Below are 14,235 nucleotides of genomic sequence, written 5' to 3'. Positions count from 1 at the left end.
AGTTTTTAAGCTTTTGAGCTTTTGCAACATCGAAACAAAAGCTAGCGAATGCAGTTGGTCGCTGCCGTTGCAAAAGTGCAGTGCCGTCAAACGCAAAGCGAGAAAAATCAATTTTCAAAGTTTCCACCAACTCCTGGCCATCATCCTTGATGAAGTGGGAAAACTATTGTGATTTCGTGGCCGGATGCTTTGGAGGTAAGTAAATTGAAGCAGCAACTATGAGGGAAATCCAAGGAGTCGGGAGAGGAGAGTTGGGAGATGCACAACGGATGACGCAATGGCTGTGAGCCAGATGTGTGCCACTTGTTGAGAGAGCACCAGCCAACGGGCGCCATGGTCAAGTTCACGTGCGGCGCCCCTGATCCGCGAGGCTTATTTCTGTGTGCGGTGGTCGAATTTTTTGGCAGGCAGCAACATGCAACATGCTACATGTGCGCTGGTCATGCGGCATGATGGGAATTTTAATTAACATTTAATCTATGTACGGCCATCCGTTTGATCTCATCCGCATAACATAGGTGCCTGCGGCGTGGTGGTGGCCCATCCGCTCGACACGATCAAGGTATGGCAGCAGGCATCCAATTCCTCCGTCCAGACGGCTGTCCATCAGATCTACAGACGCAACAATGGGGTAAGTACTTGGCAGAACGCAGGAGACTGGCCGGTCAGCAATCCTTTTAAAGATCAACGGTTTCTACAGGGGCATGTTCTTCCCATTCATCTCGACGGGGGCCATCAACTCGCTGCTGTTCGGGATCTATGGCAACCACCTGCGGCAGCTGCGGAAGGTGTGCCACAGCGACTACCAGCGGGAGCAGCTGGAGTACCACAACATGTTCCTCGCCGGATCGGTGGCCGGTTTCGTGCAGTCCTTCATCGCCTGTCCCATGGAGCTGATAAAAGTCCGCCTGCAGACGCAATGCTGTGAGTGCTTCAGTCATTCCCATTCGGAAAGAGTTTGATAAATCCTTCTGTTTCAACAGACTATAATGACTATCTTTATGGCCAGCGACGTACAGCCTTTGGCACATTCAAACGGATTGTCAAGACAGATGGCCTCTCTGGCCTCTATCGGGGTCTCCTTCCCATGATGTGTCGGTTAGTACGAGAAGTACCCTGAAAATGCCTCATCTTATCCCTGTTTCCCGCAGCGATGTCCTGCCCTATGGCATCTATATGCTGGCCTACCGTCAGGCCGTTGATTATCTGGACACACGAGACTTTGTGCGCAAGCGGCGTAGCCATCCGGATGGCTCGAATGTGAATCTGTTGATCACCACATTGGCCGGCGCCTGGGCCGGGGTTATCTCTTGGGTGTGTGTCATTCCATTCGATGTCGTGAAGACGCTGATGCAGGCCGACGAGAATCACAAATTCCGCGGCATCTTCCACTGTGTAAAGGTCAACTACAGAGCCTACGGATGGAGGAGCATCTTTCGCGGCAGCTGGATGCTGGTCGCCAGGGCTGTGCCCTTCAATGCGGCCACCTTCTTGGGGTACGAGTATGCCCTGGAGTGGTGTCATACGTACGACAAAAGGAGCATGGTTGCAAGTGATTGAGAGCTTTATCTAGTTTTTAAATATTTATATTCATATTTACTGCACATTTATTTTGCTAATAAAACGATTTGAAGCATAATTATACCAGATACTCAGAATGAGTATTGGATGAGCGGCGTCTGCCGGAGGAGAGCCATACTGACTAAGTATCGGGTATAAACGTATAAACGGTATAAAACTTTCCCCCTCGTTTGAATTCAAAAGACAGTAGCAGTGCTGCAACATACGTGTTAATGGCTGTTTTTCGATTATCAACAAATCAAGCAATGAACCAATATCTAGCAATCCATCAATCCATCAGTTCATTAATAAATCAATCCATCAATCTATATATCCATCAATACATCAATCTATCAATCCATCAATCTACCAATCCAACAATCTAGATTGATTGATGACTGATAGATTGACAGATTGATGGAATGATAGACTGGCAGATTGATAGATGGATTGATGGATTGATCAAATCAATGGATGGATTGATTGGTTTATTGGTTCATGTTTTCATTGGTTCATTGATTTATTGGTCATTGGTTCATTAGTTGAGTGGTTCATTGTTGTGCACCAAAATTAAGGCAAAAACAATCAAAGCAATCGCCGTAGTACGAAAACAAGTTAAGTACTTAAAACAAGCAAGTCAAGTAGAAAATTTATTCATTAATCGGATAAAATTATGTGGGCAGGGCTGAGATATCTAGATAGCTAGTAATATTCGACGGAATTTCAAAAGCGAGGAATATGAAGAATTCGTCGGTATATTTTGAAAATGAGACCGTATATTTCGGTATTTATTTGAATCGGTTATAACCGGTAGTCAATATAAGTCCCATTCTAATTGTATAAAACTATGTGGGCATGGCTAAATATACCAACTAGCTAGTAATCAGCGGAATATCAAACACGAGGAATATGTAAAATAGATTTTAAATTCGTCTGTTTATCTACGGTATATTTTTTAATTCATTGGTATATTTTGGTATATTTCTGATGGTCAGACGGCATATTTTATCAAAAATTCGGCGGTCACACTGTGGCCAACAAAAACAATTTGTACAAAAAAATTTTTCAAGACGACAACATCGCGAACGCATATTTGAAGATTGAAGATAAAAGATTGTGAAGAAAGTAAATAGTGCACGGTTCGTTGTTTTTTGCGCTGCGATTAACGCGTGTGCCTTTAATGATGTGTGTTAAGGCATTTACAGCGCAATTTTCATGCGGTGGTGCTCGTGCCCCTCCAAAACTTAACAGAAATCCAATGCAGAGGCAGCAAGCAGATACTTATGCCTGCTCCCTGCTGCTGCTAAACAATTAATCAAATAATAATGATGACTGCCCAAGGTGCCAGTGGAAGTGAATCGAAATTATATTGCGCACAATCATCATTATTAGTACGAGTATTATGTGCAGTTGTCTGCGGAGGCGCGCAAAGTACGGCCAAGAAGTCGTGGACAGCGGAGCGCTGCTGCTGCTGCTCGACATAAGGCACAACGGTGGTGCGTCGGTGCACAAGAAAGGCAAAAGAAAAACAAACTAAAACAAGGCCAAGAAGGCCAGAGAAAACAGAAAAGAAAACAAAATACACAAAGTGTGTTCACCATTATCGAAGTGCTTCGCATAGTCCCCCCCCTCCTAAGAACGCCACACACCTCCCCACTCGATTCAAATTACGTGGCTCGTGGCAGTGGACAAACCTGTCTGCAAAAATCTGAATCTGGATATACTGTACCGCGCACCCACCCCCGTGAACGGCACATAGCTTCAGATCCAATAGGAAAAAAAGGAGTACAAGAATCCGAGGAACAACCACCACCGAAATGTCATCGCTCAAGGTTGCCGTGAGGGTTCGCCCCTTTAACACTCGGTAAGCGGCGGGATTAGGGTAGAGTGTTGGAGAGTGTTTGTCCAGACCAGCGATAAAGTGGATGTTTATAGAACGCCCCCTAATGCGTGGACGAACTGTTGCATTTCCTCTGATTAAATTGAGATTTACATATGGCTAGAGCTCTCTCAATAGGAGCAGCTTTTCGATTTGCAAGGCCGTCGACTGCCACGGGATTGCCATAGAACGTGGAAGGTCTTGATTTATTTTTGGTTTTTGGTTAGCCAACTATTACTTTGGAGAATGGCGTGTAATGGCCTGTAATGGCGTGTCTGATGTGGGCTTGCCCAATGTGTCTGTCTGTCTGTCTGTCTGCCTGAAGCCCCATTCTAGTACCGCTCTTTTGCTGTTGTTGTAATTCTTCGAACCGCCAGCGAACATTTACCTTTTTTTACTCTTTCTGTTATTGCTGTTGTTGCTGTGTCTTTATCTTGTCTATCTGTGGCGCAGCGGTCATTGCTTTTGGCACAGTTACTTGCGTACAAAGCGAAAGACAGACAGAAAGAGAGGACAAAAGTGAACTGCTGCCAAACAAAGAAAGATGGAAGGAACCCGTGTAATGATGTCATTCATCTCCTCGCACATTCGATATAAAACTCGCCAAAAACATCACACACATAAGCAAAATATAAGCTATTTTTTATAGGTTTTCTCTCGTGTGTTAATTGTGCCTGAAACCGACCAAACAAACAACAAAAACTGTAATTATAATAGCAACTCCCGCCGGGGGCTCCGCTTTGAAGTTGTGACATCATCGTTATCGTAGTAGTGGACTTATGCAAAGCACTCCACTGTTGCCCAGATCCATCCATTGGATACCATTGGTTCATCTGTGTGTTCGGTTAGCCTCCAAACGGGCACATTTCCACGGCTCTCCTCCATCGCAGTCATGCTAGAGTGCCGACTGAATCGACCGAGTGTTCGCAAAACAAAAAAAAGAAGAAGGAAAAACCTACAATAATTATCTACAAGTACGAGTATGTTTATTGCACCCAAATTTGATTCGTAAAAACACTCGCACACACATCTACGAGTTTTGAGCGAATTTTTAGCACGAATCCGAAACCAAAACAAGTTCCCATATTTCTCTCATAATGGATTGTATATGCCTCATGACTCACGGCTCTGACAAACAATTTTTGTTCGTTTTTAGTGGCTGCATGAATGTTTAATTCGAGACATGAATCAACGCAGTCGCCTCTCGGAATTGTCAGTACGAGCGAATGCACAATCCAAAATCCCGCTCAAGCAGCTCTCATTCCTGTAATCTCTGGCTCTGCGATGTCTGCTCTCCACAACGGGCCAAAGATTAACGAATTAAAACCACTCAAACGCACTGAGAACCGAAAAGTGCCACAGCCACAGCCACATAGAGCAGAGCGGAGAACGGCCAAGTGGAGCAGCGCAATCATGCCACGCTATGGGGCAAAGAGAGGAATGACCTAAAACTGCCGCTTGAAATGGGACAAGACATTGCAGTGACTGCCGAGAATGGGAGCGAATGTTAGACCGATTCGTAAATACCCTTGTAATAGTCGAGAATGGCAGGAATTTTTGCTTTGGAAAATGGATCGTTTCGAGGCGGAAATGACTGGCAGCCTGGGTTTCTTTCAAATGCTAGCTATTTTGGTTTTCTCTGCAATTAGCAACGAAAAAGTTCAGCAAAAACTCTCACGTCTCTGGAGATAAATGATCTTGAGAGTAAAAAATATAAATGGGGAAAAAAGAGATTATTTCTTTCAAACAATAAAGTAATGCCTTTTTCTAGTCCACAACATAAATATGTATTTGTTTACTTTAATTACTTGTGTAATTCCCATTTCTGGGTAAGCTTATCAGCAATTAATTCATCCTTCAAATGTTCAGAAAACTATGATACAAAAAAATTGATAAAAAAAAATACTAAAATGATACAAAAATAGCTCTAAAGACGAGCCGAAGGTCTATTTGTTAGAAAGCCTTTTAGTTTTATATTATAATGATTTAATTCATTTTGTAAATAAATAAATAATTCTAAAAAAATACTAGCATAGGACTAAAAAACATTCCAGAATCGTACTTGATTACTACTCAAATAATCCTAGAAAAATACTAGAAAAAATACTAGAAAAATACTAGAAAACATACATGAATCGTACTAAAGAAATAGTAAAAAAATACTAATAAATTCTGGGTAATAAAAACATAAATAAACGTAGAAAACTACTGGGATATTAATACCAGAAAACTCCTAGAGGAAATGATATTGGAATAATACTGCAATAATACAAAAATAATACTACAATTATACTAGAATAATTGTAGAACACTTCTGGGATCATACTCTAACAAATTCTAGTCGAGATGCCATAGAAAAAGGGCTTGGGACAATGGGATCTACATATGTATCTACTAGAAATCGTCTACTTTTTTCGAGTCTCTCTTTTCCAATAGGTTTTCCTCTCTTACTTCTGATAGATATGACCCCTATGATAGAATAGAGTTCTGAAGAGGCAGCAAAATGCTCTCTGGCTATCATTCCATTGAATTGTTTGTGTGGCATCGCGGATGATGGCTCTTCTGTTTATTTTCTTGAATGCTCGAGTATATACCATGCATCTGTGTGTGTGTGTGTGTGTGGGGGTGCCCCTATGAACTCAAGTCAACCGGTTCCCCGTTTTTCCGCTTCTCCGCTTTGCTTGTTTCCCCTCCATCTTGGAACGAACGAAATGTTCTATGCCTGGTTTTTCCGTCTCTTTCATTTGCGTCGCTTTTCCTTTTGATGTTGCAATCAAGTTTTCCAGCATTTTATTATGCCCTGCAAACCGGATTTTCATTTATAATTTGTAGCTGTCGCCCGATCACAGAGCACCAGAGCTCTAGACTGTATTTGGAGCTGCCAGTGGAATATGTCAATTGGATTGCAGGGCAGGGCAGGGCAGGGCAGGGCAGGGCACCTCCAACGGGTGGCAGAAAGGGGCGGGAATTTGTTTAGGGCATGCAAAAATCGTTAATAGGAATATTTATGAGCTGCTGTTGTTTTTTGTTGAAGTAAAAATAGCTTTATTCCGACACGGAAAGTAGTTAAAATGGGGAGATGGAAGGGAAGGCAGGGAGCCGGTCGGAAAGTTATATAAAATCGCAACAATAGCTCTCCATCAACCCACCAAGGCCGCCAATTATTTTAAACAGATAATAAATGAAAATGTCATCTTCTCATCTGTCTTTTTTCTTTGTTGCAGCGAGAATGACATGGACGCACAGCTCATCATGGAGATGGAGGGCAAGCAGACGCGCCTGATGAAGCCCCGGCTGCAGTCGATCCGCGATGCCGGACGGGACAATCATCATGACTTCACCTTCGACTACTCGTATTGGTCGTTCGATGCCGAGGATCCGCACTTTGCCACCCAGGAGCAGGTGTACAGCGATCTCGGCAACGATGTGGTCGATTGTGCCTACGAAGGTGAGAGACGCTCCACCCCGCGATGGCACCCCGCACCCCCCATCCGGATGGCTGTCTGTCCCGTGACGCATTAACCTCCGCCCAACTAATTGCCCCCCGTTTTCACGGGGTCTGTGCCACATGACAGCTAGATTTTTCCCATTAGCCACACACAGAGACACCCACAACAGCCGAGAGTTTTCTCTTTTTTCGCTTTTCTGTTTGCCTGCACTTACGGTTTTGTTTACATTTTCCTTGTGCGTCTGCTTATTGGCTTTGCCATGGCCGAAGGTGGGGAGGGGAGGGGGATGGTTTCCCCCAAAATGTTCCTTATTGTAAACAACATTTGGGTCTAAAAATAGGAGCTCCACTGTACACACAACCCAAGACCAAACTTCGACTCGAATGAATCTTTATGCGCCGCTTGGAATAATCATGCAAATTTCCGGCTGCCGGCTGGATGCCACTCGAGTGGAGGAGGAGGAGTCATCAGGCTGAGCGCCCCTCTGGCGGCCTTGGGGGCTAGATTTGATCGATTGATGGCCACCGCCTGGGTGTCACGTGCCTGGCAAAGATTTTCCCTGCAATTAATGCGTAGTTTTTTTTTAACGCGCTTTCACTTGAGCAAAAACTAATTTATTATTTCATTGCAAACCTGAAAAGGAAGGCAGACTCTTTGGATACCCTTCCAAAGACTATGAGCAACTCCTTTGTTGTAGTTTATGCCCAAGGAAATCAGAAGAAAAGGCATGTTTTATTCAGCCGGAAATGGCTTTTGCAGAACCGGAGATGCTTCCAATTGTAATACCCCCCCCACCCCTCCCACTTCAAGGGTAACGAAACTAAGCAACAAATAAAACAAAAAAAAGAAACAAAAAACAAAAAACTTTCGCCCACAACAGAAACGGAAAATGGCAAGCGAAATGGAACAGCTGTCGGCTGCTTGGATGTCGGCTGCCTGGCGTCTGCTGTTTGGCACGCTTTCAATATTGAATTACAAGCAGAGGCCGAAGATTGGCCAACAGGGAAGTGGATGGGGCATGGGGCCTGGCAATGACAAACATTTGAATGAATTATGCAGTTAGGAAAACAAGCCATAAACAAACTGCATAAACTGCAAGTGGCGTCCCACTGGCTCCGATGACTCGTCTCGGAGTCTCCGCCATGTGGAACGAGGGGACTGCCTGCCTAAACGCTGGACAGATGGCCAGTTGTTGTTGCGCCACTTGTGCGGTCTCAGATGACACGATGGAAAAGCTAATCTTACACACCTGCCTGAGCGCACTTCTGTTAACCGCCCAGTGGGCGTGATATGTCTGTCTATTCCCCACTCCACGGGACGCCGCGCCGCGCCACGCCATTCCACTTTCTGTTTTTCTCGACTCCCTGTTGACGGACACTTGATGCCGCCAGCGGGGGGGCGCCTAGGCGCCAGAGATTTCGTCACGACTTTTTAAATGCAACATCTTTGACGGTGAATCATCAGTATTATGACATCAACAATGCCATTTATGGTGCCGCGAACTCACAAAAAATAATATTAAGTGGATAATTATCCTTGAGACTAGCAGCGTCTGCTACAGATAGAAGAATGCTTGGGGTCTGACCCTAAACTTGAATGGGATCAGTGTCATTGCAGATAATTCAAATCTCACAGTCACAAAAAGTGGAAAATCAGCTTATCTGCCATTTCCACCTTGTTCAAGTTCATTCCAGCAATTTCCAGTTGCAGCAGAGACCCCATAATCGATCTGTCTGGAAGATCTATACTCTCTAGAGCTGAGCAAAAGAGCAGACATTGCGTGTGCATGATCGCTCCGCTTGCAACAGAGCTTCTCCCCTGACATGCGCTGACAGAGTGGGAATGTGCCATTCCCATGGACACGCTCGAATGAATGGATGGTAACCTTTTAACATTTGCTTCTTGCAGGCTACAATGCATGTGTGTTCGCCTACGGACAGACGGGCTCGGGCAAAACCTTCACGATGATGGGCACGCCGAACAACCCGGGACTGATACCGCGCATCTGCGAGGAGCTGTTCAATCGCATGCGCGTGGGCCAGGAGTCGGGCACGGGCTATCGCACGCATGCCAGCTACCTGGAGATCTACAACGAGCGGGTGAAGGATCTGCTGGCGGCCCAGAGCACCGGACACGGGCTGAGAGTGCGCGAGCATCGGAGTCTGGGCCCCTACGTGGAGAATCTGTCGCAGCATGCGGTCTCCGATTTCGATGAGATTCAGGTGAGTGAATCTTGAGTGGATCTTTTAATGATACTCATTATGTACGTCCCTTGCAGGAATGCATTGCTCGAGGGAATGCGCAACGCACCACGGCCAGCACAAACATGAACGACACGAGCAGTCGCAGTCACGCCATCTTCACGATCACATTTGTGCAGGCGGTCTTCATGAATGACATGCCAAGCGAGACAGTCTCGAAGATCCATTTGGTCGATCTGGCGGGCAGGTGCGTAAGCGGAGCATGAAGCTCTAGAAAGCGCAATGACTCTCCTCTCCCCCTTCTTTGTTTGGTATTTAGCGAGCGTGCCAATGCAACGGGTGCGACGGGTCAGCGCCTGAAGGAGGGGGCGCACATCAACAAGTCCCTGGTGACGCTGGGCAGCGTCATATCCGCGTTGGCGGAGCAGACGAGCGCCGCACACAACAACTCGACGCTGGCCACAACCCCGAACAGTGCCAGCAAGCGGGTGCTGTACATACCCTATCGCGACTCGATTCTCACGTGGCTCCTGAAGGACAGTTTGGGTGGCAACAGCAAGACAATCATGATAGCAGCCCTGTCCCCAGCGGACTGCAACTACAGCGAGACCCTGAGCACCTTGCGGTACGCCAATCGAGCGAAGAATATCATCAACAAGCCCACAGTTAATGAGGATTCCCATGTGAAGCTGATTCGAGAGCTCAGGGAGGAGATCAACAAGCTCAAGTCCATGCTAGCTGGTGACATTGTAAGTCAGAAGTCAGAGGACGGCAGGATGTTTCCGATTGGTTCTGATTACTCTTTTGTTCTAGCAATCATTGCAGCCGTCTCTCAAGGTATTGGCCGATCTCCAGAAGAAGGAGGCACAGGAGAAAGTGCTCACCGAAGAGTGGACGGAGAAATGGAAGGTGGCCCAGTCGATTCTGCAGGAGCAAAAGAGCCTGGGTCTGCGTAAGTCCGGTGTGGGCGTGGTCCTCGACTCGGAGATGCCGCATCTGATTGGCATCCACAACGATGTGACCACCGGCGTGACCCTGTACAGCCTCAAAGAGGGAGAGACGCGCATTGGCACCGAGGAGGCGGAGCTGTCGCAGGATATCGAGCTGGCGGGCGACGGAATCCGGGCCCAGCATTGCAGTATCGTGCTGAAGGGCGGCGTGGTTACGCTGCATCCCTGGCCCCTGGCCCAGTGCTGGGTGAACGCCCATTTGATTGACGAACCCAAGCAGATCTCGCAGGGCGACATCATACTGCTGGGACGCACGAACATCTTTCGCTTCAACAATCCCGCGGAGGCGGCAAAGCTGCGCAAGGACTTGAGTCGATCGCAGCTGGACATGTCGCGACTGTCGCTGATCACGTCGTCGAAGGAGAACCTGCTCACGTGCAGCATTTATTCGGACGAGGATGGGGCATCGCCCTATAAGCGCCCCGAACGGCAGTATTATCCTCAGCGTCCCATGTCGCGGGACGATCCAGAGTTGCAGGATGAGAATCGCAAGATTCTCGACACCATCGAGAATGCCTTGAAGCAGTTGAATGTGGTAGGTGGTTGCGGAGAATGCAGTGAACCCAACAGAAGGTGATAACCTATTCTGTTCTGTTCATAGGAACGCGTTCAGATGCACGACCAATACAAGACGAAGGTGAGGAAGCTGACAGAGGAACTGATACGCCTGGAGCAGGAGGAGATGGATGGCTTGCAGCTACTGAATTGTCGCGAACAGGAGCTGGTTGCCCGCAAGGATATGCTGCTGTGGGAGAAGACCAACGAGAAGGTTCAGGTGCGTCTCCCGGATCCTTACTGTGGCATGCAATGTGAATGGATTGATCTTTTGCGTGCTTGTTATATGCCTGTCTATCTCTGGCTGCCGTCTTTTTTCTCTCTCTCTCTTTCTGTACTTATCATTTCCTATGTTCTGGCTTTTGTTCCTTATGATTTTTCCGTTCGTTCCATTTTCGTTTTAGATCGACATTGTGTGTAGACAAATTTCAGCGTTTCAGACACAGCTCGACTCTAAGAAACGCGATTTCTCTGAGTATGTAGCGAAAGAATTGCAGGAACTGCAAGATTGTGGCAAACTGGACGAGGTTTGTTCTTTGTTTTTGTTTTAGAACTCGTTTGCCTAGACCTACAGTAGTTAGTCGTAGAAAAAGAAACACCTTAAGTGTCCAACCAAAAATATTAATACAAATCTTTTATAGATGGGCATGAAGATCGAGGAAGGCACTCCTCTGAATGACGAGCTGCTGTTGCAGGTCTCTGATTCGTTGGATCTGTTTGCCGCTCAATTTATTAAGGACACTGTTCGCAGAAATGTAAGACTCACTCTGAAAAACCCCCCTAAATGTATATGAATCATTAAACCCCTTTACAGAATGAGGAAATTCGTAAACTGGATGAGGAAATAGCCGAAAAGGAGCGCATTCTCAATGCCAGCACCAGCAAGATAGCCAAAGTGGATGAGACCATGCTGGAGATCCAAGCTCAATTAGAACGACTGCGTCTGGAACGCGCCGAGAGCGAGGCCGAGGCGCAGGCGATGCGTGCCAGGAAGCAGACTATGAAGCTGCAGCTCAGCAACAAGTCCTTGTCCATGTCCACCTCGACCAGCACAAACGAGGCAGACGATGTGTCCAAATCGGACACTTATGAGACCTGTGATACCTTCCATACCGCCCAATCGAATTTCTCGCTTGTCTCATCGCCCACCATCACGGAGGGCCAACAGACGCCGCTCAGCAACTGCTCCTGCGAGGCAGAGGATGAGGCGGAAGACACGCGCAAGGATGACGACATTTCAGGCAGCAGCGAGGATGCCTCTCGCACCTGCACTGCCGGCCCAAGCAGCGGTAGTGGCAGTGGCTGCGGCAGTGCCAGCACCGGAGGTGGTGCACCCAGTGCAACGCCCAGCTCGCAGGCTATTATGAGCGACAGTGGCGTGTGCCTGGACAGCCGAACACAGGCGCTGCTCCAGAATGGACACCTCAACAATTATAAGCAGAGCGTGCGCACCAGTGACGAGGATACGGGCTCCTGCTCCTCCTGTGAACTAGGCCGGCACTCGGATAACTCGCGTCCCTATTGTCCGCTGCACTCGCTGCGCCGCAAGATTGCCGCCCAGAAGGCATTGATCATGAAGAACCTCGAAACGGACCTGAACAAGACCCAGTTGGATGAGCAAATTGCAGATCTGCAGGATCTGCAGAGACGCTACATTCAAATGGAGCAGGAAATGCTCCAGAGCGTGCAGGACTTGGAGGCGCACGCCCAGTGCTGTGCCGACGAGCGGTCCGGAATGGAGCGGCAGTACGAGCTGGCGAGCTCCATTATGCGATCGAGTGTGATGAGTCCCACCAGCATGGAGGAGTCCACATCGCAAATCTATCCACCCAGCATGACAAGATCCTGCCCATCTATGCGGGAGTTTCGTAAGTAGCAAAGTCTGTCTCTCCTATGGTCTTTGGACTTTAATGTGCTCTTCTTCTCTTTAATGTCTCTCCCATTCAGCGGCTGACGGCGATCACTTCATAACGATACCCTCCTTTGTGATGCGTGGAGCTGGCAAGCAGACGCACTACGAGTACGAGGTGCGCATCGCCCTGCCCGATGGCAAACTGAACATTCTCCGACGCTACAGTCGCTTCCGGGAGCTGCATTTATGCATGAAGCACTGCTATGGAGCCAAGGTAGCGTATCACAACAGGAACAGGCACACAATTTACTTATATTATTACCACGTTGTGCCCACTGTAGATCTCTGCATTACCATTTCCACGCCGTGAGCTCTTTGCGTCGAACAGCGAGCCAGTAGCCAAGCATCGTCGACGCCTTTTGGAGCTCTACTTACGTCGGCTTTTTGTGGTCTGCTCGAAGATACCACAATGCCCGATATATGAGGGACCTGGGGGACCGGGCCTCACGCGGGCCTCACTCGTCCAGCTGTCGTCTTTTTTCAAGAAGGGCCTGTTCGAGAACGGGAAGCATGGGACGGGATAATAGTTAACCTACTGCTGAATTATCTCCTGCCTACAGTGTGTCTTTTTATTTATTTGTACTACCTGTTAAGCTATATGAACGACAACATGGACCTGTTTTGAGTAGCTATCTCCCAAGTATGTACTAATTAGAGTAATTATAGAAAAGAGCGAAATTAAAGTGTAAGCCCCTAGATATGTAAGACCACCAGTGTCCTTTCAACCACTTTTTTTTATACATATATACCAATCGTTATTATTATGAACTGTAACTGTAATGGAGCTTTATATTAAACACACACACACACACACACACACACTTGAAACTCTAAAACTCTAAAACTGTAACTGCCAGTGGCAATGTGTTGCAATCACTGAGATAATTACTAGAACTAAGTGCAAAAATATGTCTGTTAAAATGTCACGTTGAGAATTGTTTAGATTGGTTTGGAATGGTATGGTATGGCAGAAGGGTATGTATTTCGATTTTGGCCCAAGCACTGTTTAGCTGGCGCATTTTAATTAGTTAATTATTCCTCAAACGATAGTTAAATATACAAATACTTCCGAAAGTTATTCCAGTTATTAAGTCTGTGATTATATCAATTGAAAGTTATCAACACTGAATCTGTAACTGAATCTGTATCGTGTATCCAAGCGAACACAAATCCAACAACTGACAAACTCTACAATCTACTTAGGCTTAAGATAAATGTATAAACAGGAGCACTGTAGACGGGTCTAGGTGGGCAGATATTTGGCAGTAGGTTATATGATTTAGCATGTAAGAGCATTTACACTTAAGCTGATGATTGTCGCAATTATTTAGTAAATTAATTATGAGTACAACTACTTGAAAATGATGAAACAAACATGAAATGTTCAATGTAAGGAAACGCGTTTAGATACAATACTTTATATACACACGATTTATGATATTATGATGATTGCAATAAGTGAAACAATAATAGCGTAAATCCCCTCTCTCGGGCAGGCCAATCCCGATTTACCGATGACAGTAGGTGTGCGGGTGTGCTGGCCCAAAAATATACACAATATACGTAATTATACACAACAAAAAGTGTTTAAATATTGTTTTAATTAATAGTACGCGTATTTTTTTGTATTTTACATACAAATGTAGATGCAATGTTATGTACATGCACA

The 14,235-nt window shown here is 46.3% G+C and overlaps 2 protein-coding genes across 4 annotated transcripts; both read left to right on the top strand.

Annotated features, from left to right (window-relative positions):
* Positions 1-40: 40 nt before the first annotated feature.
* Positions 41-1,639, top strand: LOC4801190 (solute carrier family 25 member 45). Of its 2 annotated transcripts, XM_001358283.4 has the most exons (5): positions 41-195; positions 519-631; positions 684-924; positions 984-1,098; positions 1,152-1,639. In XM_001358283.4, the coding sequence occupies exons 1-5, from the start codon at positions 150-152 to the stop codon at positions 1,558-1,560; spliced, it is 924 nt and encodes a 307-aa protein (XP_001358320.3). In that variant the 5' UTR covers positions 41-149; the 3' UTR covers positions 1,561-1,639. The 2 variants fall into 2 exon arrangements, with proteins under 2 accessions (XP_001358320.3, XP_015037071.2); XM_015181585.2 differs by lacking the exon at positions 41-195 and having other exon boundaries at positions 701-924.
* A 934-nt stretch (positions 1,640-2,573) lies between these two features.
* On the top strand, positions 2,574-14,149 carry Klp98A (kinesin-like protein 98A). Of its 2 annotated transcripts, XM_001358282.4 has the most exons (12): positions 2,574-3,424; positions 6,664-6,887; positions 8,797-9,110; positions 9,167-9,336; positions 9,409-9,838; positions 9,903-10,634; positions 10,701-10,874; positions 11,059-11,181; positions 11,296-11,409; positions 11,469-12,522; positions 12,602-12,780; positions 12,848-13,917. In XM_001358282.4, the coding sequence occupies exons 1-12, from the start codon at positions 3,378-3,380 to the stop codon at positions 13,088-13,090; spliced, it is 3,804 nt and encodes a 1,267-aa protein (XP_001358319.1). In that variant the 5' UTR covers positions 2,574-3,377; the 3' UTR covers positions 13,091-13,917. The 2 variants fall into 2 exon arrangements, with proteins under 2 accessions (XP_001358319.1, XP_015037070.1); XM_015181584.2 differs by lacking the exon at positions 11,059-11,181 and having other exon boundaries at positions 12,848-14,149.
* Positions 14,150-14,235: the final 86 nt, after the last annotated feature.

Source organism: Drosophila pseudoobscura, chromosome 2 (assembly GCF_009870125.1).
Source record: "Drosophila pseudoobscura strain MV-25-SWS-2005 chromosome 2, UCI_Dpse_MV25, whole genome shotgun sequence".
In the NCBI taxonomy this organism is placed as follows: domain Eukaryota; kingdom Metazoa; phylum Arthropoda; class Insecta; order Diptera; family Drosophilidae; genus Drosophila; species Drosophila pseudoobscura.
This window is presented reverse-complemented; position numbering and strand designations above follow the sequence as displayed.

Coding starts and splice junctions, on each gene's coding strand:
- Klp98A (XM_001358282.4), top strand. CDS start 3,378: ATGTCATCGCTCAAGGTTGCCGTGAGGGTTCGCCCCTTTAACACTCG. Junction 9,337..9,408: donor TTGGTCGATCTGGCGGGCAG/GTGCGTAAGCGG, acceptor TTTGGTATTTAG/CGAGCGTGCCAATGCAACGG. Junction 12,523..12,601: donor CCCATCTATGCGGGAGTTTC/GTAAGTAGCAAA, acceptor TCTCCCATTCAG/CGGCTGACGGCGATCACTTC.
- LOC4801190 (XM_001358283.4), top strand. CDS start 150: ATGAAGTGGGAAAACTATTGTGATTTCGTGGCCGGATGCTTTGGAG. Junction 196..518: donor CGTGGCCGGATGCTTTGGAG/GTAAGTAAATTG, acceptor CGCATAACATAG/GTGCCTGCGGCGTGGTGGTG. Junction 632..683: donor TCTACAGACGCAACAATGGG/GTAAGTACTTGG, acceptor ATCCTTTTAAAG/ATCAACGGTTTCTACAGGGG.